The sequence below is a fragment of the Anolis sagrei genome, chromosome 3, assembly GCF_037176765.1.
Source record: "Anolis sagrei isolate rAnoSag1 chromosome 3, rAnoSag1.mat, whole genome shotgun sequence".
Classification (NCBI taxonomy): Eukaryota; Metazoa; Chordata; class Lepidosauria; order Squamata; family Dactyloidae; genus Anolis; species Anolis sagrei.
Genome location: NC_090023.1, coordinates 86397096 through 86423763, shown reverse-complemented (window position 1 = coordinate 86423763; position 26668 = coordinate 86397096). Strand labels below are relative to the sequence as shown.

General features: G+C 36.3%; 1 protein-coding gene across 2 annotated transcripts in view; it reads left to right on the top strand.

Moving 5' to 3' along the window:
* POLA1 (DNA polymerase alpha 1, catalytic subunit) overlaps positions 1-26668 on the top strand; it is a 225929-nt gene that overhangs the window by 78438 nt on the left and 120823 nt on the right. For both annotated transcript variants that reach the window (XM_060770123.2, XM_067466770.1), the window contains exons 27-34: positions 2642-2674; positions 3512-3604; positions 8978-9183; positions 9612-9744; positions 10831-10962; positions 11210-11384; positions 16437-16618; positions 17898-18029. In XM_060770123.2, the coding sequence (XP_060626106.2) occupies positions 2642-2674; positions 3512-3604; positions 8978-9183; positions 9612-9744; positions 10831-10962; positions 11210-11384; positions 16437-16618; positions 17898-18029 (1086 nt within the window). The remainder of the gene's footprint in view (positions 1-2641; positions 2675-3511; positions 3605-8977; positions 9184-9611; positions 9745-10830; positions 10963-11209; positions 11385-16436; positions 16619-17897; positions 18030-26668) is intronic.

Genomic DNA, 26668 nt, shown 5'->3' with positions numbered 1-26668 from the left:
AGGTAGCATAGAGAGGTGCTGTGATTCAAAGGTGCAAGGTGTGTGTCTGCTAAGTGTTGTGTATGGCACAGCCCTCAGTGTTTTGTGAGCTTTCATTCACAATTGCCATTCTGCTCTGAATATTACACAACTTTCAGAATTTGTAATGATGCTGTGATAGCTCTGTGCAAGAATTCAACAATATCTATACAGCATTTGGAATTGTCATTTGTAGTGTTAGGACTGGTAGAATTTAAGAAGTGCAATTTGTAATGCAGTGGCCATTGTGTACACTTTTGATATAAAGAAGAAAAAGCATGATGAAGCAAATGGAGCTCCTATTCTGAATAGCTGCGCACAGAGGAAACAAGAGACGTGATCTGGAACACAAAATATTCACACACAAAACTGGGGCACAAACTATTCAGTACAGAAAACAAAAAGGAACCTTTTTTATTCTGTCCCTTTCCTTTTTCCAACTTCATCATAAAACGCCATCATTTCGTTGTACAGTTCTAATGATTGATATGATCGCAGTGCTGTCATTTTAAACAAAAAGTCACTTTTGTTCTAGGTATTTTAATAGATTCCCATTAAACATGTATTGCTGACTGAAATATTGGCATGAAGGGCTCTCACTGGGCTGAGACCAGGAATTAAGAAGTCAGGAAATCAGCTGCTGCATTGCAAAAGAGCCTTGTGTGACACAGGATCTCCTGATTGGGGGGATCATTACTGCTATTATGACTCTACTTGCGTAGGACTTTTGAATTTCATCTGAATGTCAGTAATAACCCTCTTAGCAAATTATCCTGAATAAAATCACAAAGGCATTTTATATAATAGGTGTTGAATTACTGGATAGATTTGCTAATTAAATACTCTTTGTTCTGCTGCAGTTGACATTACAGGGTAAGATATTGAACAATTATTCTCAACAGCTGTACTTTGTTAAGGGAAAAATTAACCGCAAAGTTTATTTTTTTTATACTTCAAGTTGGCAGATTTTTGAAATGTGCTTGAAAAAAATTCCATCCACCAATTGGTAATGAAGAGATAAATATGCAGGTGTTTCTGTGAAATATGATAACTGCCAACTGATTTATTAATGTATTTCACATGCCTTTATAGCCTGTTCCCTAACTTGTTGGCATTCATAAGTGATTCTGTATCAGAATAGGTAATATTAATATTAGGCTTGTCATTGGAAGAATTGTACTTGCCTTGTGACCCTCTTGTAATTGGCTGGATATGGTTCTGTCCTTACAAATAACAGATAATCTCTACAGTGAATCATTTGTTTCTTTGCAAGAACAAATATATTGGTGGTTCTTGGTTTATAATTTTCAGGGAGTAAGAAACCCGATGAAATTCACGGGGTCACCACAGGTTAACAGGGAACTGGAAAACACATAGCCACATGGACAGAAATAAAAACAAAATTGTCTGTAGATCCTTTCGCTAGAATAGCTATGCATTCTTTTTATTTTCAGTTCTTGTTATACTTTTTCTAATAAGCATAACCTACACTTTCTGTGTATTTTAGAAACGACAGCATGGTGCAGATTATCTTGGTTAAAGATCGAAATCTTCATATTTTTGTGTGTCACAAACATTCCGATGAGGTTGGGTGATATCCTCTGTTAGAGGTGAAGTTATTGATCAGTGTCTGTTTCAGGAGAAGGATTAGTTGTTCTAGCTGTTCCAAGCAGGAAGACATATTTAAAAATACTAATAATCACTTTTCAATTATTTCTAGTGTCACAGTTCTAAAAATGGTCACCACTGTTATGATTGCAGGGTATTTGAAAGTGTTACTCTGTACTCTGTTGGTTTCTAGGAAAGTATCAATAAACAATATGACAAAACCTGGAAGGCCTTCCTATCCTGGTGAGGCATCTTGGGATACAGATTCCTTCATGATCAGCACAAGAGTGATACTCAGTTAATCCACAGGAGACTGTGGAAAGAGTCTGTTGTGGAAGATTGTAGTGTCAGATACTTGTGTTCAGTCATATCTTAAGTTATAAAAGTATTTTAGAGTAAGTTCATCATGATTGACATAGAATTACTGTAACATTTCTTCTGCTTGTGTGGCTTCTTTATGCTGCCAGCAGTGTTCTGGTTTCTGAAAAGTGGTGGACATTCCAACAAATCAAATATATGAAAGTACTACTACTTCTGTGAACCTTCTAATCTGCAGCTATCAACCTATCAAATGGTTAAAGGATCATACGTTCTTTTTTGATTAGAGTATTTCATTGTTTTAATAAGCAATAATTGAAGCATAGTTACAGTGTATATTTAATTAACCTTGCTTCATGTTGTCACATATACTTGCAATAATGCAAATTACTGCTGGCTGTAGATAGTAAAAAGTGTCTTTGCAAGTGTTAATGAATTTCTTATTTTACTGAAAGTTCCATTTCTTTTGTATGTATGTCTGTAATTTGCACTAAATCATATAGATGCAATATGTCCTGTTAGATGGAAAACGTATATTACCAAAAAATGTTTGTAATTGCATCCTATTCTGTTTAAAAACACATTTTTTCAGGATTTAGTAGCACATCTGAAACCTGAAGTTTATTTCTTGATTGATACATTTTGCACGTAGTAACTTTGTAATGTGATACCATTACAATCAATCTTTTCCCCCCAGATTTTGATGCATACCAAGGAGATGGTAGAGAAGGTAAGAAACACCATTACCATTATACAAGAACCCTTAAATTACATACTTTTTTCAATTGCTGGAAAATTGTAACTTAAACAGAATTGAAATAATTTCTCAGGATGCATAGTTTGTAGATTTAATCCTTGTTAATGGATTATAGCTCTCCCCCCCACTTTTGGTAAAGCAGATGTGATCAAATCCCTGCTTGAAGTCTGTATTTGAGTGTTGCAAGCAAATTAATAACAGTGCTAATTAGAGTTTAGTCACAGGGCAGCCACTGAGTGTTCTAATTTTTTCCCCTGGGACTGATTTTTTTCTTAATGTCTCTTATTCTTTTGCAGACTTGCATTTTTTGATGATGTGGTTCTTTCATTTACTGGTTACCAATAGGTTTTAAAAATATACTACAATAATAGGGCGATTCACATATAATGCCAAACTATGTCTTGGCGATGTGACATAAGCAAGATGCTTCTATAGTTATTGGATTTTGAAAAAAATGTTCAAGTTGTGGATGGTTGGATTGATGGAAGCAAAATCCATGAATACGTAGCGCTAATTGTACTCCCTCATACCTTCCTTCTTAGACTAACTTTTCTGGTATGCACTTTCACTTCAGAATCTTCTGCATACTCAGCAGAAACCATCACTTGACTATTATGGTATAACATTTTTGGGGATAGTTCTGCAAACCTTTGGTTTCCAGAAAACATACTGATATATTCCTGTATTTATAAAGAACCATCTTGGAGGATAGATTTGTGATTGGTGTTGTATAAGTACTTGCTAATGATATGATACATCCTTCAATAGTTTTAACCTGTGTTATGTTTCCCCCTCTCCTTCCAAATGTAGATGAATCTGGAAGTCATTTATGGTGATACAGACTCTATTATGATCAATACAAACCTTGTTAATCTGGAAGAAGTCTTTAAACTGGGAAACAAGGTAAATGTATGTTAGACTTTGTAGCGTCAGTATAATTCTTGGTGAAATGTTTTGGGTTTTTTTGTTTTTAAAATTCTCCTTGCAGTAAACAGTGATGTTGTTAGCACCTGCAATTTTTAGATTTGGCAACCAATACCAATGTTTTTTTTCTAAAAATGTTTTTTTCTAAAATTAGTTTGAATTAGTTTGTATCCCATTGTTTCTTGAACTGTCCTGAGTAATGTATGGTTTCCTTTGTTCCTTTAAGTCAGTGGTTCTCAACTGACTCAACTGTGGGTTCCCAGATGTTTCGGCCTTTAACTCCCATAAATCCTAACAGCTGGTAAACTGGCTGGGATTTCTGGGTGTTGTAGGCCAAAATACTTGGGAACCCACATGTTGAGAACCACTGCTCTAAGTGCTAAAGGGATTCAATATATTATTATAGGTGGAGTTTTTGAAACATGCCCTGTAGTTACTGTATATACTTACCTATAAGACTAAAAAAAAACCCAACTAAAAAAACCCCTAGGTTGGCTTATCCGGGGTTACTGGTGGAACCAGTAGATGCTGATGCCAGTGTGATCTGAAAAAGGGGAAAGAACATCCACTTTATTAGGAACCCAATATGAAGGCTTAAAAAATAGGCAGAGGTGTGAAGCCCGTCTTGGTATTGTAGAGCATGGAAGCAGCACTCCCACCCCATTATCCCTACTTTGGCCAAACTGGAGAAAGGGCTGCTTCCCTTCTTCCTCCCCTTCTTTTTCAGCCAGAGCAACAGGATTAGGTATCATGGGGAAGCTCAAAGAATGTGGTGCATGCTACTTTGAGCTCTTGAGATACAATGTGGTAGTAGCAGTCATTGTTCGTAAGGGCTAAGCCTCTCTGCGTACTTCCAAGCTTCAAAAGGCTTATACTGCAAGTTCCTATTAAAAATAGTCCTGTGTCTTTAATCAAGACTGCCAAGCTCCACGAGACTTATACAGTAAGGCCCTATTAAAAATGGTGCCCAGTCCCTAATAGAGACAGATTGTTTCCTGTGCTCTTCTCCTCCAACACCTTTTTCTCAGGCCACATTCTCATTATTTTTCCATATTCCTTTCCCTATCTGCATTGTAGACATTTAAAGATCAGCAATGCCATTTATATGATCCATCTCATATACAGATTCTCCCCTTCTCTTTAGGTCTTCCTATGTATGTTCCCTTTATGCATTTTAAAAGGAAATGTAATGATTTATTTGTTTTGCTCTTGATGCATAATAAAATGCATAATTTTGGCCTAAAACCTGCCCTCAGTTTGTACATATCCAGTTAACACAGGTATATGCAGTACTTTCCAAAGTGATAACTTTACAAACCTATACTTTGCAACAGATGAGACATACCTAAGTTTTTAATGTATCTGCATTTTTGATCTAACAAGTACATCTTCCTGTTTCTGGATGACATAGTAAGTTAGAAATGCAAGCAAATACCAGTTTTTTCATACATAGAATTTTCTGATAAGAGGGATATGCAGTTATGATGGTAAATTACTTTTCTCAGGCTGAGAGAAGTAGTCCATCTAAGCTATATATGGCAAACACAAAGCCCATGGGCCGAATGTGACCCACTACATCATTTTATGCAGCCCACAAGGCCAGTGCAACATAGTTAATTTTTATACAGTCTTGCAATTACAACCAGCCCTTTGAAGGCAACCATAAGGTGCCCTTCAATGAAAATGTGTTTGACACCTTTAATCTAAGCTCATGAGCGATGTTTATATAACATGATTGTGTTTTTAAAATCTTCCTATAAACAGATAGGTAAAGTCTTGGGTAAGATAATGTTATGTTCTGTACCATGAATTCCAATTTTAGTTTGACCATTTTGTTTGTTTGAGTAATTAAAATATTTCTCTTATTTTCTCGGAGATATTCCTTGACATTAGGATGGTAGTTTTCTATGTGGATCAGAGGTAGGATTTACACTTGATCAGGGAAAGGTGATTATTCTCTCCCAGTTCAGCCAGGAGGCTTCAGCCTGTTTCCTTGCAACAGATATTGCCACTTGCTATTAGCAAAGCTGTATGAAATACTTAAATGTATTTAAGACCAAACTAAGCTGAAGAATCCAATTCTTTGGCTTTTTTGAAGAGGGTCAAGATAGCTTTTCTTCAAGATCTACTTAAACCATTTGCTTTCTGGACCTTTTTTAAACAAAAAAAACAAAGGCAAATTTGACCGGACTGTCTTATTATAACCTCTCCATTGTCTAGTAAATAAACTTCCATTTCTGCTGATTAATACCAAGGAGGTTCTATGGCAGGCCTGAACAACATATGGACTGCAGGAGAAGGAATTCCTTTTCAGGTGGATAGTCTATGTACATATTAATTGTTGTAAGACTGATGTCCAGTTGAAGCAACAGTGGCATTTGGTTGGAAATCCTGAGGGCAGATTTTAAACTATCCTCTTACTAATCCATCTTTTCAGCGGAACTTTACCTTGAATGGCCTTGCTTGTTGTATACATTATGAAGCGCTCTGATTGCCATCCTTACACTTAAAAAGAAAATGGGAATTTCTCTCTGTAACTTCCTGCTCTTGGAATAGTAGCAGTGACATTCTTCTCTTTCTATAGTTCAGAAGATGTCAATTTACACTTTAGGACAATCCATTACATGTGAAAGATTACCTGTGATGGTTTTCTTTCTGTTTCTTTTTGCTGCCCCTTTTTATACATCTCAGTATATTTCTTCCTGTCTGGTATTGATGGGAATTTATGCTGTACTTCGGATTTCTCCAGGAGTTCTTACTTTATCAAGGTAGACGCAATTTTAAAGGCTTGAGTGTTTACCACAAAGCATACCTTTTGCTGTATACAAGTAGCTGGCATATGTGGTTGAATGTAAAGACCCTCCATGGACAGTTTTGGAATCAACTTATTTGGCACCCCATTTTATTTGGAGCACCTCAGATTTCCCTCCATCTAGGAAAGAAAAGCATAGTGCCTCTGCAGTTTCTGTAGGCAAGGTGGTGTGACATATCATCTGTCTTCAACTACAGTTTAATTTATGGCTTTAAATTCACTTTATGGATGAACTTGATTTGAAAGGCGAATGCCTTTTTGTAAAAGAAATGGACTGATCATAGAATATAATCATGATGGCCAGAGTTTAATTTTTTCTTTTCTTTTATTGCAGTTTTCAGCATTTGAATCTACATATTGTTTGCTTTTTGGTATGCTGTGGCAATACATTTAGTTAGGAAACCTTATAGCTTTTCCTGCATGGCAGGGGGTTGGACTGGATTCTGTGTGTCAAATTCAAAGCCTGCAGGCTGAATCTGGCCCACTGTGTCATTGTATGTGGTCCTCCAAATACAGGACTACACTCCTATATTCCTAATCATTAGACATAATAACTAGAGCTGATGGGAGCTATGATACAGTAACATTTGCAAGGCTGTAGTTCCCCCCCGCTCTCTGTTTAGTCAAGATAGTGGGGTTTGAATTTAGATACAAGGCTTGTAGATATGATTTCTGATTTTAAAATGTCCTTTAACCTATTCACCATCTCAGAGCCATAAGTGCTGTTGGGTTGCAATTCCCATTGTCCTCAGTGAGTGGATAATTAAAATTGATGGGAGTTGTCATTCAATAACATCTGAGGACCCAAATTTGTTATAAACTACAGAGCACCATCCACTGTGTAAACACATCATTGTTGGTTCTCTGTATCCACGTATTTTCCATTTGTGTATTCAACAGGTCTTTGAAGGCAACCATAAGACTGATGTGGCCCTGAATGAAAATGAACTTGATACCCCTGCCTTACTGTATCCATGCATGGGCTATTGCTTCTGAGTGCTTCAACCACTCTTGCTGTTTTATATAAGTATTGAAACACACAAACTGTAGGTGTTGTTTCTAAATTCGGGGAGTGCACTAAATTTAAAGTCAATGAAAATGAAATCAAGTGACATAAGGAAACATTTACAAGTCAAGCATTGGAAAATTGCTGTAGCCTTAATATTTAGAACATTTTACATTTAAAACTGCATATCATTCAGCAAAAGTACTGAACACACATGACTGTCCTTCGTGTAGTCCAACATGGACCCTTCCTAACAAATTCCAGGTTTTCTTTCTCAAGGTATATGTTGATGAATGCAGGAGTCTTGCAGCTTTAGCTTTTTCCATGATACCTTATATAAGTTCTAAAATATTCCTGGCATGATGGTGTTTACAGTAGAATCTAAGGTGGCCACTGACTAAATCCTGTGTTGTTCAAGCCATTTTTGATTTGCAGAAGAGCAGAATGAAGAGATTCAACATAATCGGGAAGCAGGCTCTCAGCTTATTAAGGTTTCTGTGAGAGCATTGTTCATTGCTGATATCTCTCTTGACACATCCAAATTAGCAGCTGGCTCAATACCCTTAAATTTTATTTCTAAACATGATTTTTGATTGAAGCCCTGGGACACTGAGATCTTCTTAAACCTGCAGACATAGCTATAATTTCAGCCTGAAATAAACAGTTGTGAGGGAGCAAATACGCATTTATGAAGGTTGTATCTTGCCATTTTTTCAAGGTCATGTGACAAGGTCAAATGGCAAGATACAACCTTCATAAATGCTTCCTGGTCTTTTTTGGGCCCTAGAAGATGTTTGTTGTGGAGGTAACGTTTCCTTCCATTGGAGTTCATAGGCAGGGCCAAGGGAGTTTCTTTGCCAAGAGGGGCCTGCTGTCTCAAGTTGCCTAATGACCGAATTAATTAAGTTGGGCTGAACTGAAGTCTCTATAAGCCCAGTTTTAGGTTACTCTATTTCCTCTTCTCACTCCTTTCCCTACATTTCCTACCAAAGAGGTGGAGGATTATAGCATATCTTGAAAGGAGATGGTTTTTAAACAGCCAGGCATTCTTGCTCTACCTAGCTAAGTCTGTACAGCATCAGAAGAGTTTGAACCTTTGGTTTTGAAGCTGGCTTCTTGAATTAACCTTAGGTAATGTTAATTCTGGATCAAAAGCAGACTTCATCAGCATAGAAATAGAAGTGAAGGTGGGAGCATGAGAAGCCCAGGTTGTTGTTCCTTGTGCACTTCACACTAAACCTGGCATTGACAAACTTTGGCCCTCCAGGTATTTTGGACTTCAACTCCCAGAATACCCAGCCAGCTTACCGGTTGTTAGGAATTGTGGGAGCTGAAGTCCGAAGTTTGCCCATGCCTGCATGTGGCCTAACTGCACATAAAGCTTTGTAGTATGCTGTTGTCAGTATGCTAAGAACTACCTTTTTGTAATGATGTAGTTGTTGTTGCCCCAGATGGAGTTGCATTGTTTTGCAGAGCATATTTCTCTCCTCTGATTAAATGCAGGTTTTTGTTTTTATTGATGATATATTTACAGATAAAAAGTGAAGTGAACAAGCTGTACAAGTTATTGGAGATCGATATTGATGGGATCTTTAAGTCCCTTTTACTACTAAAAAAGAAGAAATACGCTGCTCTGGTTGTGGAACCAACAGGAGATGGAAAATACATTACCAAGCAAGAACTTAAAGGACTGGATATAGTCCGAAGAGACTGGTGTGATCTTGCAAAAGAGACTGGAAAGTATGTTGTTACTTTTTGGCTTTAGCTCTCTCTGCATTGTTGAATATATTTTTTGAACAATGTTCTCAAAGAAAACAAATGTTTCCTCCCAAAACTGATCTAAATCCACAATAATCCTATTAAACTTGCAATCTTTGTTAAAGTAAGGTATATATAAGTGCAAGATACTTCAACATAATTTCAAACAAACCAGGATTCATAAGTAGACCAAGTTTAAAAGCTATATTCCAATCATGTCTTAAAAGCTATATTCCAATTACTGATAAACAAATTTAGGATCATTCTGTAAGTATGAATAATCTTGTTTCTTATTTGCTGGGTATCAAAACTGTGTTTGGGAAATATTCCATCTGTAATTACAGAGGAAGTGAATGTGTGCTGCAAATTTCTTAAAGATTTGTTTCTAATCTTCTTCACTTTTTTAACAGTTATATAATTAGCCAAATACTTTCCGACCAATCCCGAGATGTAATTGTCGAAAATATACAGAGGAGGTTAATACAGATTGGAGAAAACGTAGTAAATGGGAGCACTCCAATAAAACAATTCGAAATCAACAAGGTAAATTGTATTGTGTAGTATTATTGTTCCAGATTCTGTTTGAATGTATTCCATGGGCCTCTACTTTGTTCTGTGTCTTGTTTACAAGGAAACGTATCTTCTTTTAGCTGTTCAGTTTTGTTCAGAGTACTTCTGAAAATATTTTCCAATTCTGAAATAAAAGTAGTAGGATAATATCATTATCTTACCTCGACTCAATCCTTCGCTCACCAAACAAGCTTGGATAAGGCAGGGACTTGTACCTTCTAGGAATGCCCTGTGCCCTTCATGTTAAACCCAAGTAAAATACTTTGGACATGCCTAGATTTTACACACACTTTAGGCATGACTATATTTGAATAGAAAGAGATATATAGACTCTTATGTAGGACCAGCATAATACCATCATGGTGGGAATTTTAGGACATATAAAAGGGCGTACTACAAACAGAACTTTTCCTCAAGATATGGCAATGGCCAACAATGCAGAAAGCTTGAAAGGGGGATTCTGTAGATCAGTGGTTCTCAACATGTGGGTCCCCAGTTGTTTTGGCCTACAACTCCCAGAAATCCCACCCAGTTTACCCACTGTTAGGTTTTCTGGGAGTTGACAGCCAAAACATCTGGGGACCCACAGGTTGAAAACCACTGCTTTAGATGGATGGACTATAAGGCTTTCAGAGTCTCTTGAGTACCAATTTCTGGGGAAACAACATCAGGGTTTTGCCTTTGCTCTGTTTTCAGTGTTTTATAGTAACTGGTGGGATACTGTGAAATCAGAATGCTAAACTTTGAGCTTCTGATCTGACCCCAGAAAGGCTGGTCTTACGTCCTTAATTTACCCTACTTTCATAGAATGCCAAAGTCTTAAAGCTTAAGACAATGCCTCTGTGTGGGTTTAATGAACTGGTATCTGAGTCAATGTTGAGTTCGTCTCCTTTGCTATCCATCTAAATCTCAGGCTACCAGAAAAGAGATGCACAAGTACAGCCAGATTTACCATGCTACTGAATGATAAGAATATTTTTTAGAAGATAATTTCTGTCTTGTAATGTTGAAGTGACTTACAGAGTGCGTGACTTGGATATCCTCTTCTCTGATCTATAGGCATTAACGAAGGATCCTCAAGATTATCCAGACAAAAAGAGTCTTCCTCATGTGCATGTTGCTCTGTGGATCAACTCTCAGGAGGGCAGAAAACTGAAAGCTGGAGATACTGTATCATATGTTATCTGCCAGGTAAACAATTTCTAATTCTTTTTTTCTAGATAACATCCTTTGCTTATTCCTCTTAACAGTAAACTTAAACTAATTTTAAAGTAATATTATTTATTAGTACAATAATTCTAGCTAAATCCTGCTTGAAGTACATTGTATCCACAGTACTGCTATTGGACTTTACTTATAGATCTTTTTTTAAGTGAGAAAGCTTCCACTACTTACATCAGAGTGTTAACTTGACTTCTTTTATCTCTTCTGTGTATAGGATGGATCAAATCTAAGTGCCAGCCAGAGAGCATATGCTCCAGAACAATTGAAAAAGCAAGAAAATCTTGCTATTGATACTCAGTACTATCTGTCACAACAGGTTCATCCAGTAGTGGCTCGTATTTGTGAACCCATAGATGGAATTGATTCTGTCCTTATTGCGGCATGGCTTGGTAGGTTATTGTGGCCCAACATTTATTTTTTCAGTTATTTATTAGCAACTATTGTTTTGGTTTGTGTGTTTGGAAGGATGGAAAGCAGATTCTGGATTTGCTTTTTTTCAACCATTATAAGAATATACTTTCCAAACTCATTAAGGGTATGACTAGGAAAACCGAAGAAGAAAAAACAATAAGTGTACATCTCTTTGATTTGACCCTCATCCCCTTTTTTCAGACCCCTTACACCACCTCATTGTATTTTTAAAAACAACAGTGAAAAATAGGCTGAAGGCCTCCTCTTAGTCCTGACAAAGCTTTGTAAAATGGTTGAAAACCTAAAGATAAATGAATAAATAATTATGATGATGACATGGAAACTGTAAATAAAATTTCAGTTACTCCGAGGCCGAATTCTGTCTGAAAAACTGTCATTGTGGCCTACCAAAGAGGCAAAATTGGCCTTTACTGCATTAATCCCCTCCTGCTTTAATAGTTCTATTCTAAAACTCCCCATAACCTTTTCTATTATCTTAAGCAGAAGTACAAAAGAGGTTTTGGGGAACATGTGTCAAGTGCAGTTGAAATTACCACTGTAGTTTTACTCTGAGATTCTGTTATTGATAACACAATGCTGCTTACTTTATTAAATTAGCTGTTTGTACACTAGTGTCTCAGTGGTCCACAATGCAGCTAATAGTAGGAGCTGAAGCTCCTACTTTTAATATGAAATTAAAATGTAACCATAATTTTATGCTCTGAAGCATGTGCAGCATTTTACTTTACATGTAGAAAAAATTATGGGACCTGACTTACTATTCTTTTCCATAAACCTTAGGGTGCAGAATCCTCTGTCATTCTCTTCATTAAAATGTGGAGTCTTTGTTCAGGCCAGAGGGAAAGGAATTATTACTAGTAATAAAAAAATAATAGTTTGAACCAAGCCTACTGGCTTAGAAGTCACTATTTCAAGAAGACAGAATTGTCTTTCCATTTTAAGGATTCTGTCCATACATGATGTAGCATTAAATGATTTTAGTTTCTTTTTGGAAAAACAGAAAGCTTTTGCTTCTAGTTTTCATTTTCTTTAAGTTTCCTCATTGTTTTGGACTGGAGAAACTGCAATTAAACTTAATTTGTCTGTATTTCAGGACCAGCTATATATTTGGACTATATGTTAGCATGTTTCAGCTAATGGAAGAGTGATAAAGCATTTCTTTCAGGAGGTTCTGTGGAGAAATATTAAGTCCAAAGAATCAGATTAAGGAGCAGTCATGGTGTACTACTTGCTTTCATTCTTAATAGTAATAATAATAATAATAATAATAATAATAATAATAATAATAATAATAAATTATGTATAGACCGCCCTCTCTCCCTGAACGGACTCAGAGGAGTTTACAAGAAATAACAAAAATGGCAAACATTCAGTTCCACAAAACAAATAATCAGCTTTCAAAGCAAAACATATAATAAAATAAACTCAATATAAATTATAAACAACCAAACCGATGACTAAACTAAATAAACATCAAAAACACAAGAAGTAAAACCAATTAAAATGCAATACGTCAAAGGCATAATATAGTGTATTGCATCATCAGGCTAAAATAAGTGTCCTACACTATCAAAATAGCACTATGGGATAATTCAGTGGTGACAGAAACCAATGGGTGGGAATGGTATGCCCCCCTGTTAATGCTGGCTAGGGCTGCTGGGAGCTGTAGTCCTACAGTGTTTGGAAGGCCACGCAGTTCCCACTCCTGTGGCTTATCTTTTGCAATAAAGTTTAAGGCAGCTATCTTTGGAAAAGAAAAAAAATCCATGACATTACAAAATAAATCAGTAAGATATTGCTGGATTCCCATAGCTTCCTTATGATTATAATATAATATATAAATCTTTATTTATATCCCGCTTTTCTCACTCACTGGACCCAAAGCGGCTTACAACATATTACAATCATGTAAACAACCATCCAAATACATCAATAATAAGTATAAAACATCATAAAATAAACAGCTTAAAATAACAATAATATACATTCACATTCTTGTGGCATCATGTCAGATTATATTGCACTTTGTTCCAGTCCATAACATTATGGTGTTTCTTATCACTCCAGATTAGTTTTCTTCACTAAAGGCCTGTCTAAACAGGAAAGTTTTAAATTGGTTCTTGGGAGAAGAAAGGGAGGGAGCTGATTGAATTTCTTTTGGGAAGGTGTTCCACAGAGACTGGGTAGTCACCAGAAATGCCCTGTTGGAAACATGTTTTGATCCTATAATATAGTTTGTTACCATTCCATGCTCCAGGTTAGCAGGGAAAGTCTCAAGTGAGTTTACTAATTTTATTGGTCTTTGAACTTTAAACAAAATTTGTTTCTGTTAGAATTAGATTGCAATAAATGCAGCTCTTAAATGTTTTATTTAAAATTATTTGGCTAATAGGAAAGGTTGAAAAGGCTGAGTTTTTGTAGAATTAGTAATCACAGTCCAGCAGCAATATTTACCAAAAGGAGCATTTTAAGTAAAATGCTTTTTTGGAGTAGAGATTCAGATTGGAAGCCTCTAGGTGGCAGCACTAGACATGACATCCCTTGATTTCTGGAGAACTTCAGTGAATTAGATGCAAGGTGATTAACTTTGAAATTTGCCGAGATTTCAAATATATTTGGAAAAGAGATTTGCAGCCTCCCCCCCCCCCCCTTATGGGCGGGATACTATCCCGTTTATTGAAATAACTAATTTTAGTACATCCAGCTCTACCAACTCTTTTCTTTTTACTAGGGCATTTTTAGGGAGATGGAATTACTGCAAAGCTTCAAATATAAATGCTGTAATGATTGCAGTTATTATAATATAATAGCTGTAACTTTGCATGTTTTCCAAGCTGAAATCAAAGCTTTATTAGGTGGGTATTGCTGTTAATAAAATGAAATGGCTTTTAAAATATGGTGTGTAAGAAACACATACACACAGATTTCTTGTGTCTTGTGTGTCTCTGTATACTTTGAGGAATAATAACTACTTAATTATAAAAACAGTGAAAACAAATTGACCAAATTTTGAAATGCTTATACAGTTACAAGAGATATTAATTTGATACAAATGTGATTGGGGTACTTCCTTGTCCCAGATCGAGATCTGAAGTGTATTGCTTGGTAATTTTTTTTATCAAAAAAATTAGTGCTGACAAAGTTGGTAATTCAGTGCTCAAAAGTGGATTAATTAACCCAGTTAATTTGTCTCTGAAAGAAACAAAAAAAATATTAATCTAGACATTGATTTAAAAATAGTACCATATTGCATCGGGACCATAGTTGTTGGATTTTTAGCCAATATATTAATCATGCTAAAGCGAAACCTGTAAGAATTTCTCTTGTTTGAGCCCCAATGACCCTTGGTACAAATCTGTATTTAAACTTCTCATTTTTGGAAACAGAAGACAAGTCCCTGCTGTTTGTTCTTTGAGTTACGATATTGTTAGATAATGTATAAGTATAGTAAACTCACACTGCAGTTTAATGAAGTAGTGTTGCAAGAAAGAATTAGTTAAATCTGTTAAAATTACACTGGTTTAAAACCCGAGGTCTGGAATCCTTCTCACCCAAAATAAAATTTTATACTTTCCAAATGACAAATAATATAAAAAGTAAGTTATAAAAGAAAAGCAAGGGAGCGGGAAGAACCATTCAAAATTACTTTAAAAATATAATACAAGAGAATCCACCCTTTCTCTAACATGAGTATTGTTTTCAATAATTTTTCATTTCATATTCATTTGCTTTAATATATGTAAAAACTTTTTTCCATAAACCTGCACTCTGAAAATGCAAGGTATCATAAATAGTTCATGACTGGAATTTCTAGCCATCTGTGAAAATACTGTTTCCGTGCATCTGAATTAGATAATATTTTATGGCAATGACCTTCTAAAATGCCGAGAAGCTAAAATAGGTATCGCTTCTCAGACTTTCCATCAACCACTCCAGAATAGTATCAGAAGTCATACTGGTATGTATACAGACAGAGTACATTTGGATTGCTCCTTCAAAGACAGTATGGGGCTTGCAATAATAACGAATGGATGCAGTAGTTTTAAGATAACCTTTTGTTCTTTACACCCATTATATTGCTCAAAGTGAATAATATAATTAGCACCCTTATTGTTAAATTAGAAATCTTTAATAAATTATTTTACCAATATAGCTTTAGATGGGAATTTTTTTGCTTCTATAATTGTTTGTGATGTATAATAATTCTAATAACAGTCAACCAAATCTGTTTTCTTTATGATTTTCTATCAAATTAGTAACCTTTATTTGCCGTCTTAGATGTAACCTGCTGCTTAAAATACACATTTGTATAATAATCAATAATTGTGGGTGGGGTGCCATTCCTGCCTGAGTTGCTCACATTTCTTAAACTTTCTGGGTTCTGGTAACCAGAAGTGCTTTCTGTCTTCAATTCTGATTTTTAAATGCTGCTGCTGAATTTTAACGACTGCATTAGATTGAAACTACATGCTGTTAACCACTGAGCCAAAATGAAATCGACCACTGCATTGAAGTCTGAGTTGGCAGTTGTATACAGTCTTGAAGGAGTGGGTAATAGCAGTGCAACCAGGTTTCTTTTAATGGGGTTTTTATATCCTCTCTTTCATTTTAATGATGCCATTCTGGTTTAAAGACTTCCCTAATAAAGATGCACAATTTTATTCAGATATTCTCTGTGTAACTTTAAGAAAATAGCAATAAAGCTGTTCTCTAGGAGTTGCATCTCATAAACAAAATGTTCTATTGCATACTCCCCATGATAGATAATGCATTGTGATTGTTTTATTTATAAAGCAATTTTGTGTGAAAAGATAAGTAATTTCTTCATGTTACTCAGATCTTCATCTTAGGTTAAAAATGGGAAAATGCTTCTTTTTTTTTTTAAAAAAAAGCATTTCTTCCTCGGGGTTTGATTTTACTTTGGGTTTTGCAACTCTCATTTGAAGGTGATGTGTCAACTCAGAAGAATTGCTTCCGTTGGACTTTGAATTTATATTTCTTATTAATAGGGCTGGATCCTTCACAGTTCAAAGTCTATCACCATTATCATAAAGATGAGGAGAACGATGATTTGCTTGGTGGCCCTGTTCAGCTCACTGATGAAGAGAAATATAAAGACTGTGAAAGATTCAAGTTTGCCTGCCCGAAATGTGGAACAGAGAACCTTTATAGCAGTGTCTTTAATGGTTCGGTTAGTATTTTGGTTTTTATTTTAAGGGAATAGATTGTCTGACATAGGCAGAAGAATCCTTTCAAATTATGATTTCACGAAAGACAATTCTATCCTGATAACAAATCCATTTTTGTAGTTTTCTCAGAAGGAATTATCATTCTTTTTGGCCTTGCTAGCTCTGTATTTTCCAAAACTTTCCACATATTTATCATCTGAGAACAGTGCATTTAATATAGTCTGTGTAGTGACATCTAGTTACCCTAAATCACACTAATTGGCAGAGAGCATTTTTTATGAGTGCCTATTTTGTAGTTTTACATCCCTCTTTTTATATAGAAGTACTTCTGTGATATCTTTCCTGCTGTCTTTGTACATCAGACATAAAAAGTCATCGGGTACATTCCTGTCAAGTAGTGCTGCCAAAAATTTATCTGTGACCTTGGATCAGAACTTGAAATTGAGCCAACTATTTAACTCTATTGCAATGTTATGCATGTACTAGTTATTGGCAAATTAGCAAGCGGCGGAGCAGTGAAAACCTTGAAAGTTAAAGCAAATAAAATCTTTATCTAAATTAAAAGTAATTATTTTAAGTTAATTTGGACAAACAGCAGATGTTCCGTGTTCTTTGAATCAAAACACAAAGCAGTTGCTGGAAGCAAGCGAGAGGAAAAGGCAGACACAGATCAGCCATACTTGGTAAATCCTTGACTTTGTTTCATTACAGCTGTAAATAAGATAGTTAATTGCATGGAAGCTTGACAACTTACAGATGGGCTAAGTGTAAGAAGAGCGGATGTCAAACCCTGCAATCTCTTCCACCTGGAATTGCTTAATGTTGTTAGTGCGGGATATGTTGGTTTAGATCACAAAAGTACAGATTTTTAAGCAGTAAAGGAAAGCAGGCATTAAATGTTATCAATGTACAGACACTGAAAACCCTTGTTCATTTGCAAATCTTTCAGTATTTTCAGTCTGCTTATTTTTGTGGATTTTTATGCCTTCTCATTAAAACACCAAAAATAATAAAGATCAAAAAAGTCTGCTGTCTGCCTTCAGAATTTTTTTAAAAAACAGAATTATTATTTACTTGTGTTTCCACTTCTGTTCCATTCATATGTTTTTTGGCTGAGTAGCATTTTTAATTAGGATGTAATCCACCTTGGATCTGGTACAAAGGGAAAGGTGGGATAAAAATTCAATAGACAAACACAATGCCTGTACATAAAGCAAGTTGTAGTATTTTCAAATATTATTCCCATATTGTTTATTTTGTATGTGCAATTTATGTTTATAGGATCTGATGATTGAAGCCAGCTTGCTCCACTGTACCAAAAAAGAATGCAATGAATCACCTTCAAATTACTTGATGCAAATTAACAACAAACTAATTTTGGATATAAGACGTTATATTAAAAAGTATTACACCGTGAGTAACTTTGTTCTTTAGGTTATGTTTAGTCACTTATTTAAACAACAGTTTTTTCTGTCTGAATTCTTTTACTTCTGAACATATGATGTAATTCAGTTATAATGATCCTGGCCTGGAAAATGTAGGTTTAGTGAATTGACTCCCAGTCATCCTTCTCATTTTTTCTCATATTCCTGGATTTAATAGTTACTTTAATTTCTTAACTATAGCTTCTTATGATGTCTGAATCAGGAAGTTGTTTCAAGGGCAGATTTCAAACCAGGATATGCAGCTAAGATCCCAAATTGGACTCCACCTGAAGCTATTGTTTAAGAAAATATGGTATTTTCATCGATGCCAGGTGAAAGAGAGTCCTAGTGATGAACAGGAAGGGCAAGGAACTTGAGCTTGTGTCTGGTTGGAAAAATATGGTATATTAGACTTAAGATGGTGACACTAAACTAGGCACAAGTGTTTATATGTTAAACTTTTTCTGTACTTCAATTAGAAAAGGCATTTCCTAGTTTCAGTATGGCAGATTTTCTCATGGCAAGGAGTACCTTAAATATTTTCTTTGGATAAAATTGATGCTACATATTCAGATTTGTAGAGCACTGAACAGGATGCAAAGGTCACTCATCCATGAGGAATTTGTGCCAGAATTGCTACCTGTAAGCATTAAGTGTGATCCACATGGCCTGTGTATGATTTGTTAAGAGGACTTACATCTTGCATTCATGCAAAAAGCAGCTTAAAAGGTTTAAAACTAGACAATTCATGTCGTTAGGCCCAAACAGAAGAAAAAGGAAAAAGATTGAGAATGAAGAAGGAAAGAGAAAATCTGGACATTAGCTATAGTTTGAATGTTTGACTATGCTTTTCTCTAATAGGACATAGTTTTGTAGTATGCCTGGGACCTCCACCCCACCACTACTTGGGCTGTGGACAGATTAGTCTCTCCCGTGCTTTTGCACTCCCCATGGATCAATGAGGAAACTCCTAGTAGCATAGGTCGCCTAATCAACACAGCAACCAGTATACTCTCTGACTAGGGCATCTCAGTTAATACAATCATATTGCTGGTGTGTGTGTGTGTGTGAGATGTATGTATGTATGTATATATATATATATATATATATTCCAAAATTTATTGTAGTAATAGCATTAGTGGAAAAGATTGAAGCTTTATCATCCCCATTGTCGTTGCCCCCCGTCCCGCAATACAATTCTTACTAAAATTATGGTCTAATGAAATAGTCTACTTAATCCAGTACATGGACAGTATCAGAGAAAGCAACTATACTGCTTATCATTTCTATCATTATATAATGCAGCTTCCTTTCTCTGAGTCAAAATATGTTGAAGACAAAATATCTGAATATATTTTATAAGGTAATGCTGTTGGGAAACAGCAACATCCAAAGTATTATGTGCACATAATTCCATTTAAAGAGGTTATTAAAATTTATATTGCAGAATGTACTTTCACTGTTGCTTTTTAAAATGCATTTACTTCTAACTAATATCACTTATTCAGTGATTTCTAGAAGGTTCATTACCAAATGCTATACATGCCTTGTATAGAACTACATAGATGGGAAAGGGAAAAACATTTCAGGAATTTGGGTAGTTTAAATTGAGTTAAGGCAATGGACATTCAGCACATGTTTGTGACAAGATATTTAAATTCTAATCTAATATACTGTAAGAGATTTTTCTTTGTTCCCTTTCTGGCAACACAATAACACATGATGTCCACCTAAAATATATGGCTACTTGTTTGCAATATATCCTGTGGTCTTCAGACAGCATGTTCAGTAGTATTGTACTGTAGTTATTAACATATAATAATAATAGTAATAATAATAATAATAATAATAATAATAATAATAATAACAACAACAACAACTTTATTTATATACTGCTCTATCTCCCTGAGGGGACTCAGAGCGGTTCCCAGGTAGCATCACAAAACATACAAAGTAAAAACCAACATAACCATAAGATTAACAAAATAAAATATAAGCATAAAAATTGTCACCATAACACACATATATTAAAAGAATCCTGCCTGTTCAATGCAATTTAAAAATTTGAAAAGGCCGGGCCAAGATTTGTGCAAGCCCAAAAATTCTAGGGGCCCCAGGAATTAAGTGCAATGCTATGGCAGGCAACAATAATATTAGGTACGGGTCTGTGGCTGTTCATTCCAGGGCTGATTAGAGGAAATGATCTGGGTAATTGGTAGGAAGAATAAGGCCGTATTCGACAATGTGTAGGGCTCAGTTAGAACTGGTCATTTTCAAAGGCTTGTTGAAACCACCAGGTCTTCAAGCTCTTACAAAAAGAGGGGAGGGATGGGGCCTGTCTTATTTCCCTTGGTAGGGCGTTCCAGAGGCGGGGGCCACCACTGAGAAGGCCCTCTCTCTCGTCCCCACCAACCGCGCTTGAGACGGTAGTGGGACCCAGAGGAGGGCCTCCCTGGAAGATCTTGGAGCTCGTGTTGTTTCATAGAAGGAGATGTGATCGCGGAGATAGGCAGGGCCCGAACCGTTTAGGGCTTTATAGGTCATGACCTGCACCTTGAATTTGGCTTGGCAACTTATCGGCAGCCAATGAAGCTGTTTTAATAGGGGTGTTGTATGCTTTCTATAGTTTGCTCCAGTAAGGAGCCTGGCTGCCACCCGTTGTACCAGTTCAAACTTCCGGGCCATCTTCAAGGGCAGCCCCACGTAGAGCACATTGCAATCTAGAGTAACTTGCTACCATCTTACCAATGTGTTATCCTGTATGTGTTTAAGTTAAGCAATTACACAATTTCATAGGTATAATAATCAATAAAACACTGTATAAGCCTAGTTATATTTGCTTGCTCTCTTGTTGAAAGGAATGTGACATATCCTCTTGTTGTGTACTGTTAACTTCTAAGTCCCATAACCTAAACATGCATTATCCTAGGGAAGGATAGTTTTTATCATCTATTTTGACTACTTCACACATATGGTAAATATGTCCAGCCGATGCTTGTTTACTTTGAAATTATCTCAGACTTCACTTTCCTACTACAAATTATTTTGTTCTTTCATGATGGTGCATCAAAATGCAGTATATGTTAATTGAAGGGGACCCATTTGAAGTGTACCTAGTGCTGCCTCAGTCTCTAACTTATACCCTGACCCCTTTTCACACAATGTACTTTATTTGATCTTCAGAACATTTCTGTGAGGAGGATTAAGGTACAACATGATATCTCTATCAAGTGAATGCAGTGAGCTTTATGGCTGCCTAAGAATTTAAACTTGGATTTTCCCAAGTCCAATACAGTCTGTATTTGACTGTGCTATACTTGAGCTTCAGTGTGATCAAAATGAATGATATTCTGAAGCTAGTATTTGAAATCCACCCAGACATGCCTGATTGGCATATGCCAGGCTCAGAAATTATGGAATCATTACTATTGGAAACTTATGAAAAGTAATATTGATAATTATGTTTTTCAGAACTTTGTCTTATCCTCATTCTTAGAAAGCTAACATTCTCTAAACCTTTAACAAATAAATTAGTAATTGCTCTTGTTTAAGCAATGTTGGGTTCAACTGCCATCTTCAAAGGCACTGGAGGCTGGATTTAATGGCACAAATGTAAGTTAGTTTAAGACCTTTGATGGAACCTTGAGTTATTTTCAGGGAATAGTGTCACAATACAAGAACAATAGGGCCTCTGTGACTGTAATAATGATACATGAGCAGTTTTCATCAGTATGCCATGGTTGTCCTAACCTTGTTTGTATCATGTCACCCTATGATACTTGCCCATGTAATGTATAAATCATGATTCTAGATGGCAGTATGATATGCGTTTCCAAACAGTTTCAAAGGAAGCCCTGCATGGAGCTCAATGCAATAGTCCAAACTGGATATAGTCAAGGCATGTGTCACTCTCGCCAGATCTGATGTCTTAAGAAAGAGGTGCAGTTGACACATTATATTTAACTGTGCAAATGCACTCTTGGCTACACCTGAAACCTTCCAAGCTCAGATTTGGAATTTGGAAGAACATCTAAGCTGCACTCCTGAGATTTCAGAAAGAATGTAACACCACTCATCTGAATCCTCATTCACTAATCTGTCTTTTGACCAGCAACACCTGTGTCTTGTCTGGATTATGTTTTCAATTTGTTTATATTCACCTTGTCCGTTAGACACTGGATTACTAAAGAAATGACTTCATTGGAATCAAATGGAAAGGTGAGATAAAATGGCATGTCATCAGCATACTAGTGCTGCTAAACCCTGAAACTCCAGATGACTCCCTCCCAGCGGTTTCATCTCAACATTAAACGGCCTGGGAGGACAAAGCCCTAAGGGATACCATAGGATAGTGGTCAAGGTGTCAAACAACATCTGCCAGCACTGCTTTATGAGCCTACTCCTCTGAGAAAGACCAGAGCCACCTGAGCTCAATCTCAGAGAGACCATGCAACAGTGGCCAATTCACATTTGGTATTTCAAATCTTAACCCTGTTTCTGGGTGTATTTGACCTGCTGGTTTCAAAAATAAAACTTTTTTTTTTTTGCTATCAGCTCTAGTTTTTGAGATGCAGAATATATGCCATCTACCAGTCAACATCTGTTTGCCCATAGAGAATCTTGATAAGCATATCTAAGAAGCTAGTCAACTCAAGTCAACTTTATTTATACCCCGTCCCATCTCCCCTTGGGGACTCAGGGCGGCTTACAACATAAATGGCAAGACATTCAATGCCATACAATAAACAATGAAAATACAAATGCACAATAAATTAAATGCAGATAATTGAAATGACAGTTTATCTTAACAAAACATGAAAACAGATCAATAAAACACATGACAATAGCTATTAAAAGGAGAATAAAAACTCAATTGGTAGATTAAAACCATAACCATCATTAAGGGTCCATAAGCCATTAATTGTGTGGCAGCCAGATATTCAAGTGTTTCCATAAGCCTGGGAGTATAAGTAAGTTTTTAATTCTTTCCTGAAAGAGGAGAGTTTGAGGGCCATTTTAATCTCCTTTGGGAGAAAGTTCCAAAGGTAGCTGGGCAGGGGGAGGGAGGGGCTGCAGAAAGGCCCTTTCTCTCATCCCCACCAACCCAGATTTGGGACAGGGACGGGACTGAGAGGAGGGCCTCTTGGCAGTTTCATATGAGGAAAGGCAGGCAGTCTATAGCTGATATGGTCTATCCAATGCAGGTTTCTGAATCAGCACTCCAAATAACCCCAGTAACAGGCCTAAAAACCAAGATACCAAGATTTTTTTATTTTTTTTTTTGGGTTCGGCTGTGATGGTATTGAAAGTTGCTAAGAGGTCTAGCAGAACCAACTCTATCTACTTTCACGCATAGGCAAGCAAAACTCTCTCTGCCCTAGAGCCAGGCATCAAGCCAGAAGGAAATGAACAGAAGTGTCAATTTTAAAAACTGCATTACTATGGTCTGAACCAGGAAACATCTTTTGTTGAAAACTTACACATGATGGTAGCATATTTGGCTTAACTTTGAAGCCATAGATGTATATTTATTGCCTTAACATTTGGATAGAATGTAAATACAGAGATTCAGTAAGAAGTATTCTGTAGGTTACTGGATGTGCTGTACAAGCCTACATGAACTGGTGTTTTTGCATGCGTTTTAGTAAATAATCATAATCATAATGATACATTTTATTTGTTACCCGCCTCTTGAAACAGCTTGAGGTGAGGTACAACAAATCAAAAGAGATCAATGTAAAATTCCTACCTTTACATACATATTTTAAAACAGACTGTTATAATTTTTTTAAAAAACATACATCAAACACAGGGTGCAAAGAACAACATATAACAGCAGTAGAATGCTATCCTAGCCTCATGATTCAAAGTTGACTGGGTGAGTCTGCCAGAAGAGATTAATCTTCAGTTGGGTCTTAATTTCCAACAGCTCATTTAGCTGTTGGAGCTCTTCTAGCAGGTCATCCCACAGTCCTTTGTGTGACAGTCATTAGTTAGGCTCCAGCCAGCTGGAGTAGCCACCCTGCAGAGGACCTCTGTGTCTGGGACAGATTGTATGGAAGAAAGCCGGGCTTTAGCACATATGGTTAATCACCAGCAGCAATAGATCTTTTCCAGCTGAAAGGTTGGCAGTTCGATCCCGGTTGGTGGTGAGCACTCAATCTTCAGCCTGGCTTACTGTCCACCGAAGGAGTTTGAAAACAGCGGTGAGCTGCGAGTAGAGAAGTTAGGCACTGCTTATGCGGGGAGGTACTTTATGGCACCATAAAAAAGCCGGCGATCAAAGAACAGGAAGGAAAGTCTGTGATCAGAAAGGTTCATTGTCATAGAAGATGGAGTGGCAGCACCCCCTGTGGCCAGAACTGAGCATAACCTCCAGGACGCCGAAGTTGGGAAAACGTCGACACATATCTCTATCTATCTGTCCTGTATGTCTAACGGCATTTAATGTTTGCCATGTAAGTGTTTGTTATCCTCCCTGAGTCCCCTTCAGGGTGAGAAAGGTTGAAAATAAATACTGCAAATAAATAAATAAGCAATCCTGTAGGTAACCTGGACCCAAGCCATTTAAGACTTTAAAGGTTATAACCAATACTTTGTACTTTGCCCAGAAACTAATTTGCTTTCATTGTTCTGATGGGGATATCAGGGCGAACATAGGTGCTTGGGTAGTTTGTGAGTGTTATTTCCTCGCAGTATGAAGAATAGAGGCTAATGGGAGGTATCTGAATCTTGCTCTCATTAGTGTATTACCTATTTTTGAGGTTCTCTTTAGATTGATATCAGGGGACAGTTCTTTATGCTCTCTTTTTCCTGGACTCTTTGTAGTCCCACATACAAGTGCTATGGCTGTGCTGTGCAAGGAACTAAGTAATAAAACATTTTTAGTGCAAGGCCTGCCATCAGCTGTTAGTCCACATGTTCAAAGATTTGTGGCACTAATTCAATTTCACATCTTTCCTTCTTGACTTCAAGCAGACTAAAGTAATGTGACTGCTATTGGATTGACAGGATGAATGCTAACATTTCCATTTTTGTTTCTTTTTTTTTCACGAATACGTGTGAAATAAAACCAACTACATTATGGTGCGTGCCATACTATAATGTAGATGAAAAATGTCAAGGATAAATGTATTTGTAAATCTCTCTTTCTTTTTGTACCCCCATTTTAGCAACCATATTATATTTAAACAATAGAGCCTCTAATTTCATAGGACTGTCTGTCTTCTCCAATGATAAATTCCTTAATATTCCTGTTGTCATTCCAAACAATTTCAACTATTCATTTTTATCTACACACATATTAAGTTTTTTAAAAGGCTGACATCCTAAGATTTTATTCTTTCTTTCTGTGCTTGCATTATTCTTTTGAAAGGTTGATCTAGATTTTAAACAATTTCTGGAAGAGAACAAATAGAAAGAAAAAAAAGGAGTGAAATACTAGCTAATCTAAATTGGGGAATGAAGAAGGCTTTTTTAAGCATGAAAATTTCATCATCTTGTCAGCTGGCAGAATGCCTGCTGTGTGGATTCACAAAGGCTAAGAATTACACTTTCATGAAATTTTCCTCACTAACTGCCCTGGTTAATTTGAAAGATAACCCACTGTTCTAATTCATCCCTCAATTGGGTTGTGCAGGTTTTATCTTTGATCTGACAAAGCATTTGTGTTAATCGTTTTGGCCCTCTACTAGACACTCTTGGGATTGTGCTTTTACAATAAATGTGTCTGTGATAGCTCTTTAGTCTATTATACTTACAATAGATCCATAGAACTGGTAATTAATTCTGTACTGCTTTGGAAATGGGAAGAATAGGTGTAGCTCTGTCAAGTGCTACTGGAAGTTTGTTTAGCTGGTTCATTTTTGAAGTGTTACCCTGAGCTTTCAATGAAATATGTATGGTTTAGAGTAGTTTGTTCTGAAGTGCATGGGTATAAGTGGGTGATCTGTATCCATATGTACCCTACATGGCTTTTATAACTGATTCTCACGACAGAATGGTATATCTTGCCCATGTAAACAATGATGTCCATCATTTTAAAAAAATGAAGCACAGCCACCACCAGTTTTATTCCAGTGTAAGAAAAACATAATTCTAAAGGCTAATATATAGTTTCTCACATGGCTTTACATTAATTGAGGAATTTATCCTGTAAGGGAAAAATTATTTGTTTAACATAAAGTACTCTTGAACATAAAGTGCTTAATCTTGAGATTGACTGCAAGTACTCATCTTGTTTTGTAGTGTTAATGTGTGTTCTCACACAGCTATGCTATTTTTATCAGACAATGTATCTCTGTGGTATATTTTTGTATTGTAAAGAAAATGTTCAAGTACAGGAAGAGCAAGCTTTTTTGATCTATGTATTTTTCAACATACGTTTAAAACAAACAAAACACCTCTTCAGCATTTGAGAAGGCCTTAAAATGTTTTTCTCCACACAACCTTCATATTGTTTGAAGGGGCTATTATTTTTCATGTGTAAGAATGAGTTAAATTTTTAAAGAGTGCTAAAATACAGTAGCGTTACTGTGAAAATTAATTGTTCACAATCCCTAAGATTGTTTGCTTTTCTGTTGTGAAGGCTTGGTACTGTTCCTATGCAGTGAATAAAACACAGTTCAT